Source organism: Sylvia atricapilla, chromosome 2, assembly GCF_009819655.1.
Source record: "Sylvia atricapilla isolate bSylAtr1 chromosome 2, bSylAtr1.pri, whole genome shotgun sequence".
NCBI lineage: Eukaryota > Metazoa > Chordata > Aves > Passeriformes > Sylviidae > Sylvia > Sylvia atricapilla.
In genome coordinates this window covers 96,315,019-96,327,713 of record NC_089141.1, presented here as the reverse complement: position 1 = coordinate 96,327,713, position 12,695 = coordinate 96,315,019, and the positions used below count along the sequence as shown (strand labels likewise).

Below are 12,695 nucleotides of genomic sequence, written 5' to 3'. Positions count from 1 at the left end.
GGGACGGCTGGAGCCAACGCTGCCGGCCGCCGGGGCTCGGGCAGCGCCTCCACGGGGCGCCTCGGCCGGCGGGCCCCAGCCGGCGTCGGGGTCCGCCCGGGACGGCCGGGGCCGGGAACGGAGCCGGGAACGGAGCCGCCCCCCGGGGAAAGCTCGCAGGTGCGCCGGGCTGGGCGCCGCGGGGAGGCAGCGGCGCTGGGCGGGAGAAGCGAAACCGCCGCCCCTCCGGCGGCGCCGGGAGCCGCCTCCCGCCGCTGCCGCCCCGCTCTGCCGAGGGGCTGCCGGCTCCCGCGGCGGGGTGGGGACAGCCGGGGGCGGGCTGCGGGCGGGAGGTACGAGCAGGGGCGCCGCGGGCCGGAGGCTGCCGGGCGGGAGCCCAGCGCTGCGGCGGCCGCCGGACGGCAGGTCGGGGTCAGCGCCCAGCGCCGAGCGGAGGGAGCGGCGCCTCCGGCCGCCCGTTCGCGCCCATGGGGGACTCGGTGTTCGGCGAGAGGCCGGCGCTGCGCTACGCGGTGAGTGCCGGGCCGGGAAGGGGCTGCGCGGCGCCGGGGCGCCCACGTGTGCCGTGGGGCGGTGGGAGCGTCCGTCTGTCCGTCCGCACGGGCGTGGAGCCGCGGGTCAGGGGGAGGTGGCCGCGCTCCTGCCCCGGCGAGGACTCGATGCGCGCAGCCTGCAGGCAGGGCGCCGAGCCGGAGGCTTTCCCCAGCTTTCCTACCTGGAGTGTCGCGCTTTGCTGGAGATGGCATAAAAATAGATATATTTTTAATTACTAAAGGAGAGTGCGATGCGGCTGCCGGCGGCGGGAGCGGTGGCGGTGCAGCCTCTCCCCGGGGTAGCGGGCGCTCCGGCTCAGGCAGTCCCGGGGTAGCGGGAGCCCGTGCCCGGCCCCGCTGGCCCGTGTGCGGGCTGGGCACCGCGGGGCTCCGGGGCCGGTTCCCGCACCGCTCCCGCCGCCGGGCAGATAGTAACACCGTACTTCAGTTCATTTCCTTCACGAGAGCTGGTGCTCTTGAGAAGCCGCTGCACTTCCACCAGCCTTATTAGGAACATTTTCTCGTTTGCTCCGGCAGGGGGGTAAAAAAAAAAAAAAAAAAAAAAAAAAGCCGCGTAAAAACAACCAGCTGCCTCCTCTCCTGAAGTCATAAATAAACTCCAGCACGAGTAATAGCATGCGAGGGCTGGTGCCGCTCTCGTTTGCACCCATGTCAGTGATGAATAATTTTATTGCTGTTGTTAAAGTTGTGTGGGAATTGTCAGTCGGAGCAGTCTTGCTTCACTGGTCCTGGGAGCGCGGGTGCTGGATTGGCGGGATGGGTCGATGGATTTGTAACTGTGTCAATTACGGGATACACTGCGATATGCTTCTTTTTCACTTGCTTCACTTTGATTCCTTCAGTAGGAAGGAATGAAATTAAACTGAAATTAAACTTGAAATTAAACTTCTTTTTATACACCCTTCTTTAAAAAAGAAAAAAAAAACAACTTGTGTAAACAAATTGGAAGAGACTGCTTGGGTTTTTTTGGGCAGCAGGGTTTAATGTCTGTCTGTATACATATTTTTGTACCCACTCAGCTGTAGGTGTTAGTGCATTCAGCTGCTGTATTAATATGAGAGTTTTTAGAGGCAATGGTAAGTCAGCTGAATTAGTTAATGGGAACAAATACTTTTGGTACTGTGTATGAGTAGTGATAGTGATTTCACCAGGAATCTAGTTATCGTACATCAAACAAATTGGAACCACTTCTTTCAATAGGGTAGTAGTGCTGTGAGTACTCCGATGTGGGGAGACCACTGCCAGTCACGTCATGTGCTGGAGCCATGAAACTTTTATTACTTCCTGTGATTGTGCTTGTCAGTCTACCATTAACTACTAGTTGCAAACACATTATTGTCTCTGTCAGTTGAGTATTAGTCCTGTTTCATGCCCAGAGCCAGCAGCAGGTAGTGCATTGAATTCAGGACAGCAGGCATGCAAGGGAAAAAGAATGGCCAGTCATATCAGGTGACCACTGTCCCTTTGGAAAAAGCCCTGCTCTTTGATTGCTATATATTGCAGCAAAAGGAAAACTGCACACCTAAGAGTGAAACTTCCAAGTATTCATTTGCTATTTTAGGATATATTTCAATGATGAAGTAGTGACACGTTACTATGTCTTGGAGATAAGTGACATTTGTAGTTGACAGTACTGATTTGCCTGGGGAATAGGGGTCTGGATGCTGTGCATTATCCATGCATAGACTTAACATGGTTAAGTTAAGTTTCTCATCTGTGAAAACCCTAGATGAGAAGAAAAGCTTGTTGACTTGATGATGAGCTAAAACTGTAGAGCTTTCTTGTATTGAGACCTTAGTAATTACCACTTAAATGTAGCAAAGTACCGTTCTCATTAAGTAATTGAGTGGTGTAAATACAAATCAAGTTCTTGGATTGTTTTGATAACTATGAAATAAAAATTATATGTGTTATACTATTTAATAGCAATTAATTTATTAGCAGAAAAAATTACAGTGATTTCTGTGGTAAGCTTTGCTTCCGATTTTCAGGACTGATAATTAAAGTTTCATGGTTTTCATAAAAGGAAGCATCTGCACCAGCGTCTTTGTTCTAATCAGCAATGTGGTTTTGAAGGAAGGCTCCCAATCTTCCCCAGTTGTGTGCTTTGCTCCATGTCTTGGGGTAGCCAGAGCACGGGAAACAGCATTTGTTCAGGTGGTGCTGAAGTGGGTGGGGAATGTGGTCCTGGAGCTTCCTAGAGTTTAGAGGGCATTTCTACTAGAGCTAGTCAGCTAAACTTGGAAAATTCATGTTGTTTGGACATTTGATCCACTGTCCCATCCCCTGAGCTCTGCTATGTGCTGCAGCCAGTTCAACACAATAATGTAGCCATAAATCAACAGGAATGACACTGCGATTCTGAGGCTTCCTAGTGTGTTTGCAAGTGTTGCTTATGCAAACACAGACTTAGTAGCTTAAGACTGTTATGTCAGTGGGTGTGTTCACATCACCTATAGCACATTGCATCCTCTGTGTGTGTTAAGTAAGAGTGAGATGTCTGATAATTATGTCACAGTTCCATTTTGAACTCAGCATTGGTGTTGATTTATCAAAGAACTCCACTAGCAAAAAGGTAATTATAAGTAAGGTGAGACATTGTTTTCAGTGAAAAGTAAATGAAAAGAACCAGCCAGTTGAGAATGAATAAAAATAAATTATTGAAGGAGTAGGTGTAAAAAATAACCAAGAAAAAGAAACCAAAATGCAGAGTGAGAGACAGTTATTGCATTAGATCACAGGAGCAATTTTTTTTTCCTTCTAACATCTTTTCACTAGTCCAAAGATCTCTTCTCCCTTTCTCATATGTTTATATGGCATTTTTATTAAAACTTGCAGAAAGGTAAAAAATATGTCATTCTTGATATATGTTGCCTGGCCAAACTGTACCGTTCAGTTTTCAGACATGGATTAGTTTTACTTGCCCACTAATCATCTGGATGAATTACTCTGAATTGAAAGCTCTTTTTGGTATCGTAGTGTTTGTAACTGATACTGAAATCTCCAAAATGTTCCAGGAACAATTTTCATATAGTTTCATTAAAAGGGATGGTCACTTTCCTGACTTGGTATTTCTTTCTGTTTGTTGTTAAATTCTTTTTTTTTTTTTTTTTTTTTTTTCTCCCGCCATGATAGTAGCTTTATGGGGAAACTAAAAAGCTGCTTCATGTATTTTGGCTAAAACAGCAGAGAGATCCACGGGTTACTTGAGATGTAGAATTTTTTTATGTAACAAAAAGACTCAAAACAGCCTCAGCCCTTGCCCAATCGACCGGCCCCTCAGTGGTTCAAAGCAGGAAACTTGGAGAATGATCTGGTTTGGATATAGCCATTTTAATCTTAGTGTAATATCTTTAATCTTGTTTTGTCTTGAAACATTTACCAGAAAGGATTTCCCTCAAGGGAAAGGACATTTTACCCTGATGAGGAAACTCTGGCTGTCCTTCACCAGGGAATATGAGAAAATGGGGAGGAGCTGGGATTTGGAAGTGGCTGCCATGACTTGAGGGGTACCTTGGGGAATTCATCTGAGAAGAAGATACGAGACTTTCTTGGGGCCAAAAATTGACTGTTCTGGCATCCACAGTGGAAGGGATGTGTGGGTCCCTGGACAGTACAACTTGGAGTTGGTTTAAGCTTCTGAATCTGTTGCTGATAATGAGGTCACCTCAAATTCTGACATTGGAGAGGATTTTGAGAAAAGTTTTTTTTCCCAGCCTCCAGCAGTGTTTGGGGCATTGTATTGTGTTTGCTCAGCCCGTGGCCAGCTGACCCCTTGCTGGGGTGATAGGCAGACTTGCTGCTCACTCTTTAGTGTCTTAAATCCATGGGTCTGCATGGCAAAGACAAAAGAAGCAGTTTGCACAGGAAACTATGACACTAGCAAACCTGCGACTTTCTGGAGCACAGAGGGAGTAAAAAGAGAATAATAGATATTTTCCTTTAATATTCCAGTTGTTGTAATGCTAAGTGCACCTCCTGAGAATTAAATATTAGAATAATTCAAGGTGGAGTAGCGAGATCGGTGGTGACACTGTAAAACTGTAAACTGGAATTGTAAAAATCTCCTTGTGAGGAGGACCCAAGCACTGACATCCTCCTGTGGGATTGCTTGTGTTTTGCAAGAATCCACTTTTAAGGACAGTTGCTTGAGTTTCTGTTTTCAGAACATGTTGCCCCATGACTTGAGCCTTCAGCCACTCATGGATTTTAGCAACAAACTTACATGCTGCAAGCAGACCGCATTTGTTACCATAATTGTAGGAAGTCCTACAAGTCATTTATCTTACTGGACTAATAAGAGTGCTGCCTTCACCTAGACCATTTCACTGGTTTCTCTCTCTTCCTGACAGGCTTGCCAGCAAGCCCCAGGCTGGGCCAGTGTGTATCCAGATCAATCATAATGTATTTTTGTACTTAGGTTTGGTGAAGTTAAGGGCAGGCTTAAGGGCTGGAGAGTAGGTTCCTGCCCACCAAAAATCTTAATCATCTCTACTCCACAAGAGGTAGATGCTTATTTTGTCCTATCTTGAATATTCACAAGCAGACTTAACTTGTTCAGGAAGTTTAATTGCTCTCTAGGTGTTGTTTTCAAATTAGGGAATTTTGAAGAAAACTATCAAATTCACTGAATAAGCAGGCTACAAAAGAGGCAATTAGCAGTGGAGGAATGGTTAAATATCAGATTTCTGGCATCTGATTCTTGGATTTCATTTGTCGAGGGCTTATGCTCACCATTCATGTTGGATTTTTTGGAAGGAGGAATATGATTTCTGATGAATGTTGAGCCTAGTGCTTCATTCTTCATTTGGGTGAAATTCCCAGTGACAGTGGTTGACTCATGCTTGCACTTCTGCAACATTTGAAAGTACTTTTATTGCTAATCTCTAAAGAGCATATATAAATGTAGGAAGCGAGCACTCTTTGTCTCTCAATAAGAACACTGAGGCCAAGCTTTGATTGGGATTGATGGAATCTGAAGTGAGTCAGCTGGTTTTTATCTGCTCTGCAAAGTAGCCACGAGTTACCACCGAAGAATTGGAATCCAGAGCTGACAAGAAACAGGGGGCTCATGTGTGTCACAGGATTTTAAAAAAATACAGGGAGTATATTTCCATTCTGATCAGATTCTATTTTGTTACAGCTCTTGAACACGTCATGTATTCTGGGAGCTCTTCACTGACATGTGGATATCCAGGTTCTTCCTTGCATGTGCAAGAGAAAGATGAGGGGGGGCAGATGCAGGTTGAGTTGGGCAGGACTTGCTAGGTTAGGTGCAGAGCCACACTGATGTGGTTTTATTAGTCTGCTCCCAGATACTGTGCAGGAATAGAAGTGGCCAAAAGCATGGAGAAAGTGGCCACCCTGTGCATAGACAGCAGAACGTAAACCTTCCCTTTATTCAGTTTGTCTGTCTCTAACATAAGCTGTTCCTGCAGAGCAATTGCAGTTCTTGTAATAGTACTTACAAAGATGCTGTATAATAAAACTCCCACGTGAGTGGGTCTTCAGGGTTTCTCTTCAGGAGGGCACACAGTCATTAGGCTCAGATGTGGCGCTGTGCTTCCCCAGGAAGGTTTATGCTGATATTGCTTCTCCAGGAGAAGATTGAATCACTAGTCCTTTACACTAGTCCTTTGCACTAGTCCTTTGCAAAGCTTCAGGATGAGATTTTCGGCTCAGGTCTGCCTGAGCAGCAAGGTCATGTGTGGCTAAAATCAGCAACCTGTGCCTGGAATGAAGGCTAGCTGTGTAGATGAAGTTCAAGATGAGGATTTCAGTCTCTGTTATGTCCTTTTTTGGTGATTTTTGAGCAAGGCTTTTCTCTGGTCCTTTTAAATTATTTTCTTCCCCTGTGGAAATACTTCTCCTCCTAAAAGAACCTGTGTGTGGAAGCACATACTAGCCTTTAGAGATTGTTCAGGTGTCATGGGGGTGTGAATACAGAACTACCCTAAAGTAAAAATGTTTAGCTCCACCTAGCCGATATTCCCCAGACAAGCTGATGGTTTGTATTTCAGTTCTGTTTTTCAGAAGCTTTTTGAAATTTGCAGATGTGTCTTCACGCTTTTTTCAGCCTGAAGAGTGAAATAAATGGAAGATGATTGAGGTCACAGATATATTTAGATAGTTGGTTCTACTTTTATTTATCTTCAGTTGCAAATTGGTTACCTTTTATGCGCAGATGTCTGTGTAGAAACGTGAGGAAGGAGATTTACTTACTCAAGAGATTTGTTTCTGTAGAGTTATATATAGTAAAGTAGTTTTTGCTGGCTGCAGCTCTTCAAAATTTCATATATATTTAGAAATTAAATCTCAAATGAAAATGACACCTACAGGATACTCTGGTTCAAGTGTCATCAGGTAACCAGGGATTTTTGAACTTCTTTCATTTGTCTAAGTACATCTGTTGTTCACCAAGTAATATTTCTGTTCAAGGCGTGTTTGCTGCTCTCATTCTTTACCTGCGGCAGAAACACATCTGAACTCTTAGTGAATTGGAAAAGATGTACTCAGAGTTCAAATTCCACTTTATTGCTGCCTTTCTATGACATTTGAGAATATAGAAAGACATTTCACTCCATGTCTTTCACTTCCATGGAGTGAAATCGCTTTTTCTTGCCTAGGGAATAAAGGAGGTCTGCATGCATTTGTATTGCTACAAAAAGAATCTGACAGCCTTTCTGTAGCATGCCTTGGCTGACAAGTCCACATGGTTCACATTAAGTTTCTCTAAAGGGGTGTCAAATCTTAGTGCTCCCTTGGGACATACCTGGATCTTATCAGGCATGGCTGACTCAAAAAGAAAAGTAAGGAATGTTTTTTCTTTCTAAAGCTTACTGTCTAAGTGGTGTTGATAGTTCATGTTTAAAAGGATTTTCTGAATATATCACCTACTAAAGCAAAAAAATGTCGTGAATTGCTGATGGAAAATTGAATATTACAGCAGTACTTAAATAGACTGTATTTAGTGTTCAGTTGCTAAGGGCAACCTAAGTAAAGTTTGAGTGTTTCAGGCTGTGGTGCCCTCAGGTATGCAGGAAGAGTAAGTGCTGATCTTAACTACCTGCAGGATAGTCTGCTGTTATTTCGTACTTGGATGCTTTACATTTTTGAAGCAAGTGATTGAAGCTGTGGAAATTATACTGGAGGCTGTTGATATTTCATCATCCAATTAAATTGTTTACTTCAAAATAATATCTCATACGGTTGTGTGTTTTTTTATATGAATCTGATTATTGGTCACTTTTGCTGTGCTGCCGTGAAGATAGATGATCCTATGATTTTATAACTACTACAATTCTATGTAATTATAGTAAATTAGAGCCAGTCTTCACTGGTTTTGTTTACTGTAGATTATCAATGTCTTAGTCATAAAAGATACTTGATTTCAAAGTATACCTATAGCACCCAAACTTTGGCATGAGTGTCTTATCTCCTGCAACTTGCTTTTGATGTTGATGAAGGTATAATATTTGCAAAGTTTTAAGTATTTACAAAGTCAGTTGTGTTGTTTGGGGTGTCAAGTTTGATATAGAGACTTAAATTACATGGTGTTTAATAATGACTATTTTTCCCTTTTTCCTGTTAGTTTGCAAAAGGTCCTTTTACACTCATGTATACGTGACTTGGCATATGGATTCAGTATCCTTGCTGGCTGAAATTCTCATTTGTGTGATTACTGTATTTTTTCCAGTCTGGCCCTATTAATAAATATCCCAAGGCTTGCAAAGCACTTTGTTTAAACACAAACTGTGGAAAAGAATCTGAAGATCATTGTTTAATTAAGCTCGCTTAAAAACTTGGAAATGTATTTCTGCTTTCCAGGTGGGGGTTTTGAACGAGCACAGTGTGTAGAGTTATCTGTATGGAAACCAAAGCAAACCCATAAACAAATTGTGATGGAAGAAAACCATAGGTACTTGCAGCCTGGTCCTGTTTCTTGCTGAAATATGTCCCAGCTCTTGAAACAGATGTGGAGTCCAGCTTTGTGCAGAGGCCACACCCTCCGTTTCCCTTGGCAAATTATCTCACATTCCAGCGACCCTCTGGATAAAACATTCTTTAATTGGTACTGTGGCCTTAAGTGTTTATTTTTTTCTTCTGTGGTGAATTGTTCTTGTCTTGTATCCTTGCAGGCTGTCATTAATATTTGCATACTGTTATTATATATCCCTTTAAATGTCAGCTTTTGTAGCTGCACATATTGAAAGTTGGAAATATTCCCAATTTCTATAAAAGTTATCTTAAATAAAAAAGAGTGATTTATTTCACTGCAGAGTATGGCACTGAGGGACTTGCGGTAGAACGCCAGAGAGGTTTTCTTGTTTGCAAGCAGAGATCTCTGTGAGTAATTGAGGAACCCCCTGGTTAGTTGGTTGCTCCCTCTCCCAGAAGTTTGTTTCTGTGGTCTCCTTTATGAGAGCTTTGGTTGCCAAGTTCACAGCCCGTTCTGGCCTCTGAGCACATCTGGACAAATGGTAGGAACAGGTGGCAGGAGAAGTAGTTCATGGCTTGGCTTTTAACTGGAGGATGCGTGTCTTTGAGAGTTTTAGCTGCTGAATCTCCCCCTTCTTGTGGTGTCTGCAGTGCCTTGCACCTGTAGAGGTAACAGCAATGACCAGGGGGTTTTGTTTCAACCCACGAGGAGCACACGTGAGCCTCCCGGGCTGTCCCTGCAGCGGGGGACGCAGCATGTTCTGGTCTTGAGATCAGGTTCATCTCTCAGTGGTGGGTTTTCACTGGAGAGATGCACGTGCCTGACTCCCAGCATTATTTGGGTGACAGGCAGCACCTTCTAACACCTCTGTTCAGCTCAGGAGCAGGGGAGCTGCTGACCCGTGTCCCTGTAACCTCAAAAGCTGAATCACCTGAGCTGAGTGTTGCAGGAGCACAGGAGGTGACTGCCAGCTGTGAGCACCTGAGGATTGCACCCCTCACTTCCAGTTGTACATGATGAACACAAGCTTAAGTTTTCCAGGAGTAAAAACCTCAACGTCTCACTCAAGTGTGTGAGTCAATCCGGCTCTCAGCATGACCTGGTGGTTTTGGCTTTAAGGCCACTGGGCTTTCCAGAGGCAGTTCACAGTCCTCCTTCAGCAGAAAGTGAACTCTGCTCAGTTGTGATTCAGGGCACACAGATTTATCTTTTGGCAAGGATCTCGCTGGTGCATCATTCTGGGCAGCTTTGTTTTCTTGTGGCTGAGTCAGCCCACGGTTGGATGCTGTGGTTGGAAGAAATGAAGTTGCTTGTGATGAGCTTTGTTTTCAGAGTTACTGAGGACTGAAAATATGAATTTATCTATAAATATTTGTGGGTTTTTTTTTTAAAATTTTTGTGTGTCTTACCCTGAAGTGTATTCACAAGATCTGGTTTAGATTGATGTAAATCTGAAATTCAGTCTAAGGCCACAGGAGAATGGACTAATTAAATGCAAATTTTTGAGCTTTATTGCCCCCTTACCTGTCTTCTTCCAGAATGCATCTGCATTTTAGTCAGGATTTTCCCTGCATGAATACACAGCCCATGTGAAGCATTGTCAAATTCTGTATTTTAGGAATTTTAAGATGATAAAATGTTTAAAGAGGGCAGAATTAACCTCTGTCAGAAATACAGAGGAAAAAAAGGGTAAAAAGAGCAAACTGTGCAGTTCTCTGTACATTGTACATTACACTGTCAAATGTTTTTGTTACTTTATTTGAACAAGTAGAGTTGCTTACATTTATTTATGGTAGAAATGCTCTTGTCCTTTTTGGATGCTGATCAGCTGATGACTTCCCTTTTGGCTAACTCTATTTTTTTGGAGAGACATTCTCCCTGCTGTGAGCTCTCTAATGAACAATAGCTGTCTCACTACAGGTGATTCATGGCTTTGGAAGTGATCCTTGCAAGTCTTTATTTTCTGATAGCATTGTAATCTTGAAAACATTCCTTTATATGAGAAATTTGTGAGTCTCCAGTAACTGAGTCTTTCTGCATGATTTTGGGTAGTTTGTTGTCAGTGATGCTGAATTATGTATTTTACTTCCAGAGAGTATACATAATGGCTGGAGAATATTTAAATCCTTCAGTGCTAGAATAGCATTTCTGGCCATAAGTTAAAATTGCCGTAGTGTCTACTAGTCTCTAAATTAGGCTGAACTCAAGACTGAAAAAGGTGATGGGGACATTGTTTCTGTCCTTCCTTAACTAAAATACACACAGGGAGAAAATCTGATTAGTAGCAAGCTGCTGGGTTGTTTTTATTTTCCTCTCTCGAGCATAACCTCAGAGCGTTTGACAAGAAATATTATTACCAGAAAGTCCTTACAATTATTATCTATGCCTGCAAATAGAGTTCCTGTTCCTTTAGCTACCATGTAATACTAAGCACAGTTTACTTATATCTTTGTACTATATTTTGTACTAGTTGTTTAAATCACTTGCCATTTATGTAGAATTCATGCTTGAAATTCCAGCTGAGGAAGTATAATTGAATTCCTTTCCTTTACTATCATGTTTCTGATGATGTTTTTTATCTATTGCTTATTTTAAAGTTCTCTTAAATTCTTTCTCTTGCAGGAAAGTGAGAAAATGATCACACACAAAAAATTTTAATAAAAATGCTGTGCAGAGCACATTTATCAGCCTAACTTATTCTGTGTGATTTCTGGTGGAATATTTACACTTTTTAATCAACTTTTTACATATTTTAAAATAAATACCATGCATTGGCTGTTAATAACTATTTATTTAAATGTGTGAAGCCTTGCAGATTAGAGTGTCTCTTTCATCAAAATTCACAAGAAATAACAAGGTTGTTAATTTCTCCCAAGTTATTTGTGTAATTTGGTAACAGACATTCTCCCAAGGCAGGGTTGTTAGAGCTCAGATCTTCATGCTGTTGTCATTTGTTACTTATATTTCCTTTAATTTTGCTGGTGTCATTTTGAAGGTGGGACTTTGGTTTGAATCATTCAAATGAAGACCTTCAGCTGCAAAGATGTAGAAGATTCATGTTAAAATGACTCTCCTCATTTTTCCCCTTGTCTTCTATAGATTGTCATTGCATTGTGTGTTAGTCTTGTGTGCTTGAGACACTTGTAGGTTTGATCTTGTCCAACACTGTTCTTCTCCTGAGGGTGCAAGGCCAGGCTTAATCAAGATTTCATTTTACATGGACAAATGTTTTCTTTATAGAATGAATTACTGAAGTTTTCTGAAATGGTGCAGCTCTGCTCCCAGGGTCTGGTGTAAAACAAACGTCAAAACTGAAAGCAGATTTCAGTCATTGCTTCTGAAAGCAATCACATGGCTGCTTGACAAGGGGTGAGGATGGTTTCAGTGTTTATGAAGCCAGATTTATAAACTGACAAGAGCAGAGTTTGTACATGGCTTGTTCTGTAAAGTGCTTAATGCATTTTGGTGCATTAAGAAGTAATAATGTGTAATAGAGTCTGTACGTATGTCCTTGGTTTTCACAAATAACCTTGTTATATTCCTGGTGATTCATCTCGCTGTTTTCTCCTATGAAGCTTTTTTTTTTCCCCACTAATGGCAATACTACTGAGTTTTCTGTTAACTCAGTAGAATTTCTGTTTATCTATTAAGAATGCAGAATCAAGGGGGAAAAGGGGAGGTCCCATTTATTCTGGGATGAGTTACCATGAGGAATTAACGTCTCGCTGTTTTGCCTAAACTGGCCTCTGGCTATCTTTGTGGATCCCTTTTAAAGCAAGCTTGAATGCAGCTTTTAACTGGGTGATGGGAGCAAGGCAGCAATAAATACTCTGACTCATAACAGTGCATATTCAGGTATTTAGACATAGATTTAACTCTAAGTGCAATTTCTCAATCTGGCACCAAATAAGCAGACACAGAAACAGACATTGTGATTCCATTCATCAGGCAAATAAGGTTGCTTTTATGTGAGCTTTCTTCAAATCTCCTCAAGGCTTCCCTGTTTGAAGCAGAAGTGGGTAAATGAATGGCTCTGTATTCGCTGTCACTCATTATAATTATGTCTTGTGACACAAATTCTTTGCATTTTGGAATCCTTCTTGTCCATGTTGAGCCACACGCAGTTCAAATGATCCCAGGTGCTTTCAGCCTCAATGATGGTTATAAATAAGCAAGTACAGTGAAGACTGAAGGTCAGGACA

General features: G+C 42.5%; 1 protein-coding gene across 1 annotated transcript in view; it reads left to right on the top strand.

The window, feature by feature from the left end:
* Window positions 1-327: 327 nt before the first annotated feature.
* Window positions 328-12,695, top strand: part of ARHGAP6 (Rho GTPase activating protein 6) — a 159,987-nt gene continuing 147,619 nt past the window's right edge. Inside the window, exon 1 of the mRNA XM_066313859.1 lies at window positions 328-512. Within this exon, the coding sequence (XP_066169956.1) occupies window positions 468-512 (45 nt within the window). The 5' untranslated portion in view covers window positions 328-467. The remainder of the gene's footprint in view (window positions 513-12,695) is intronic.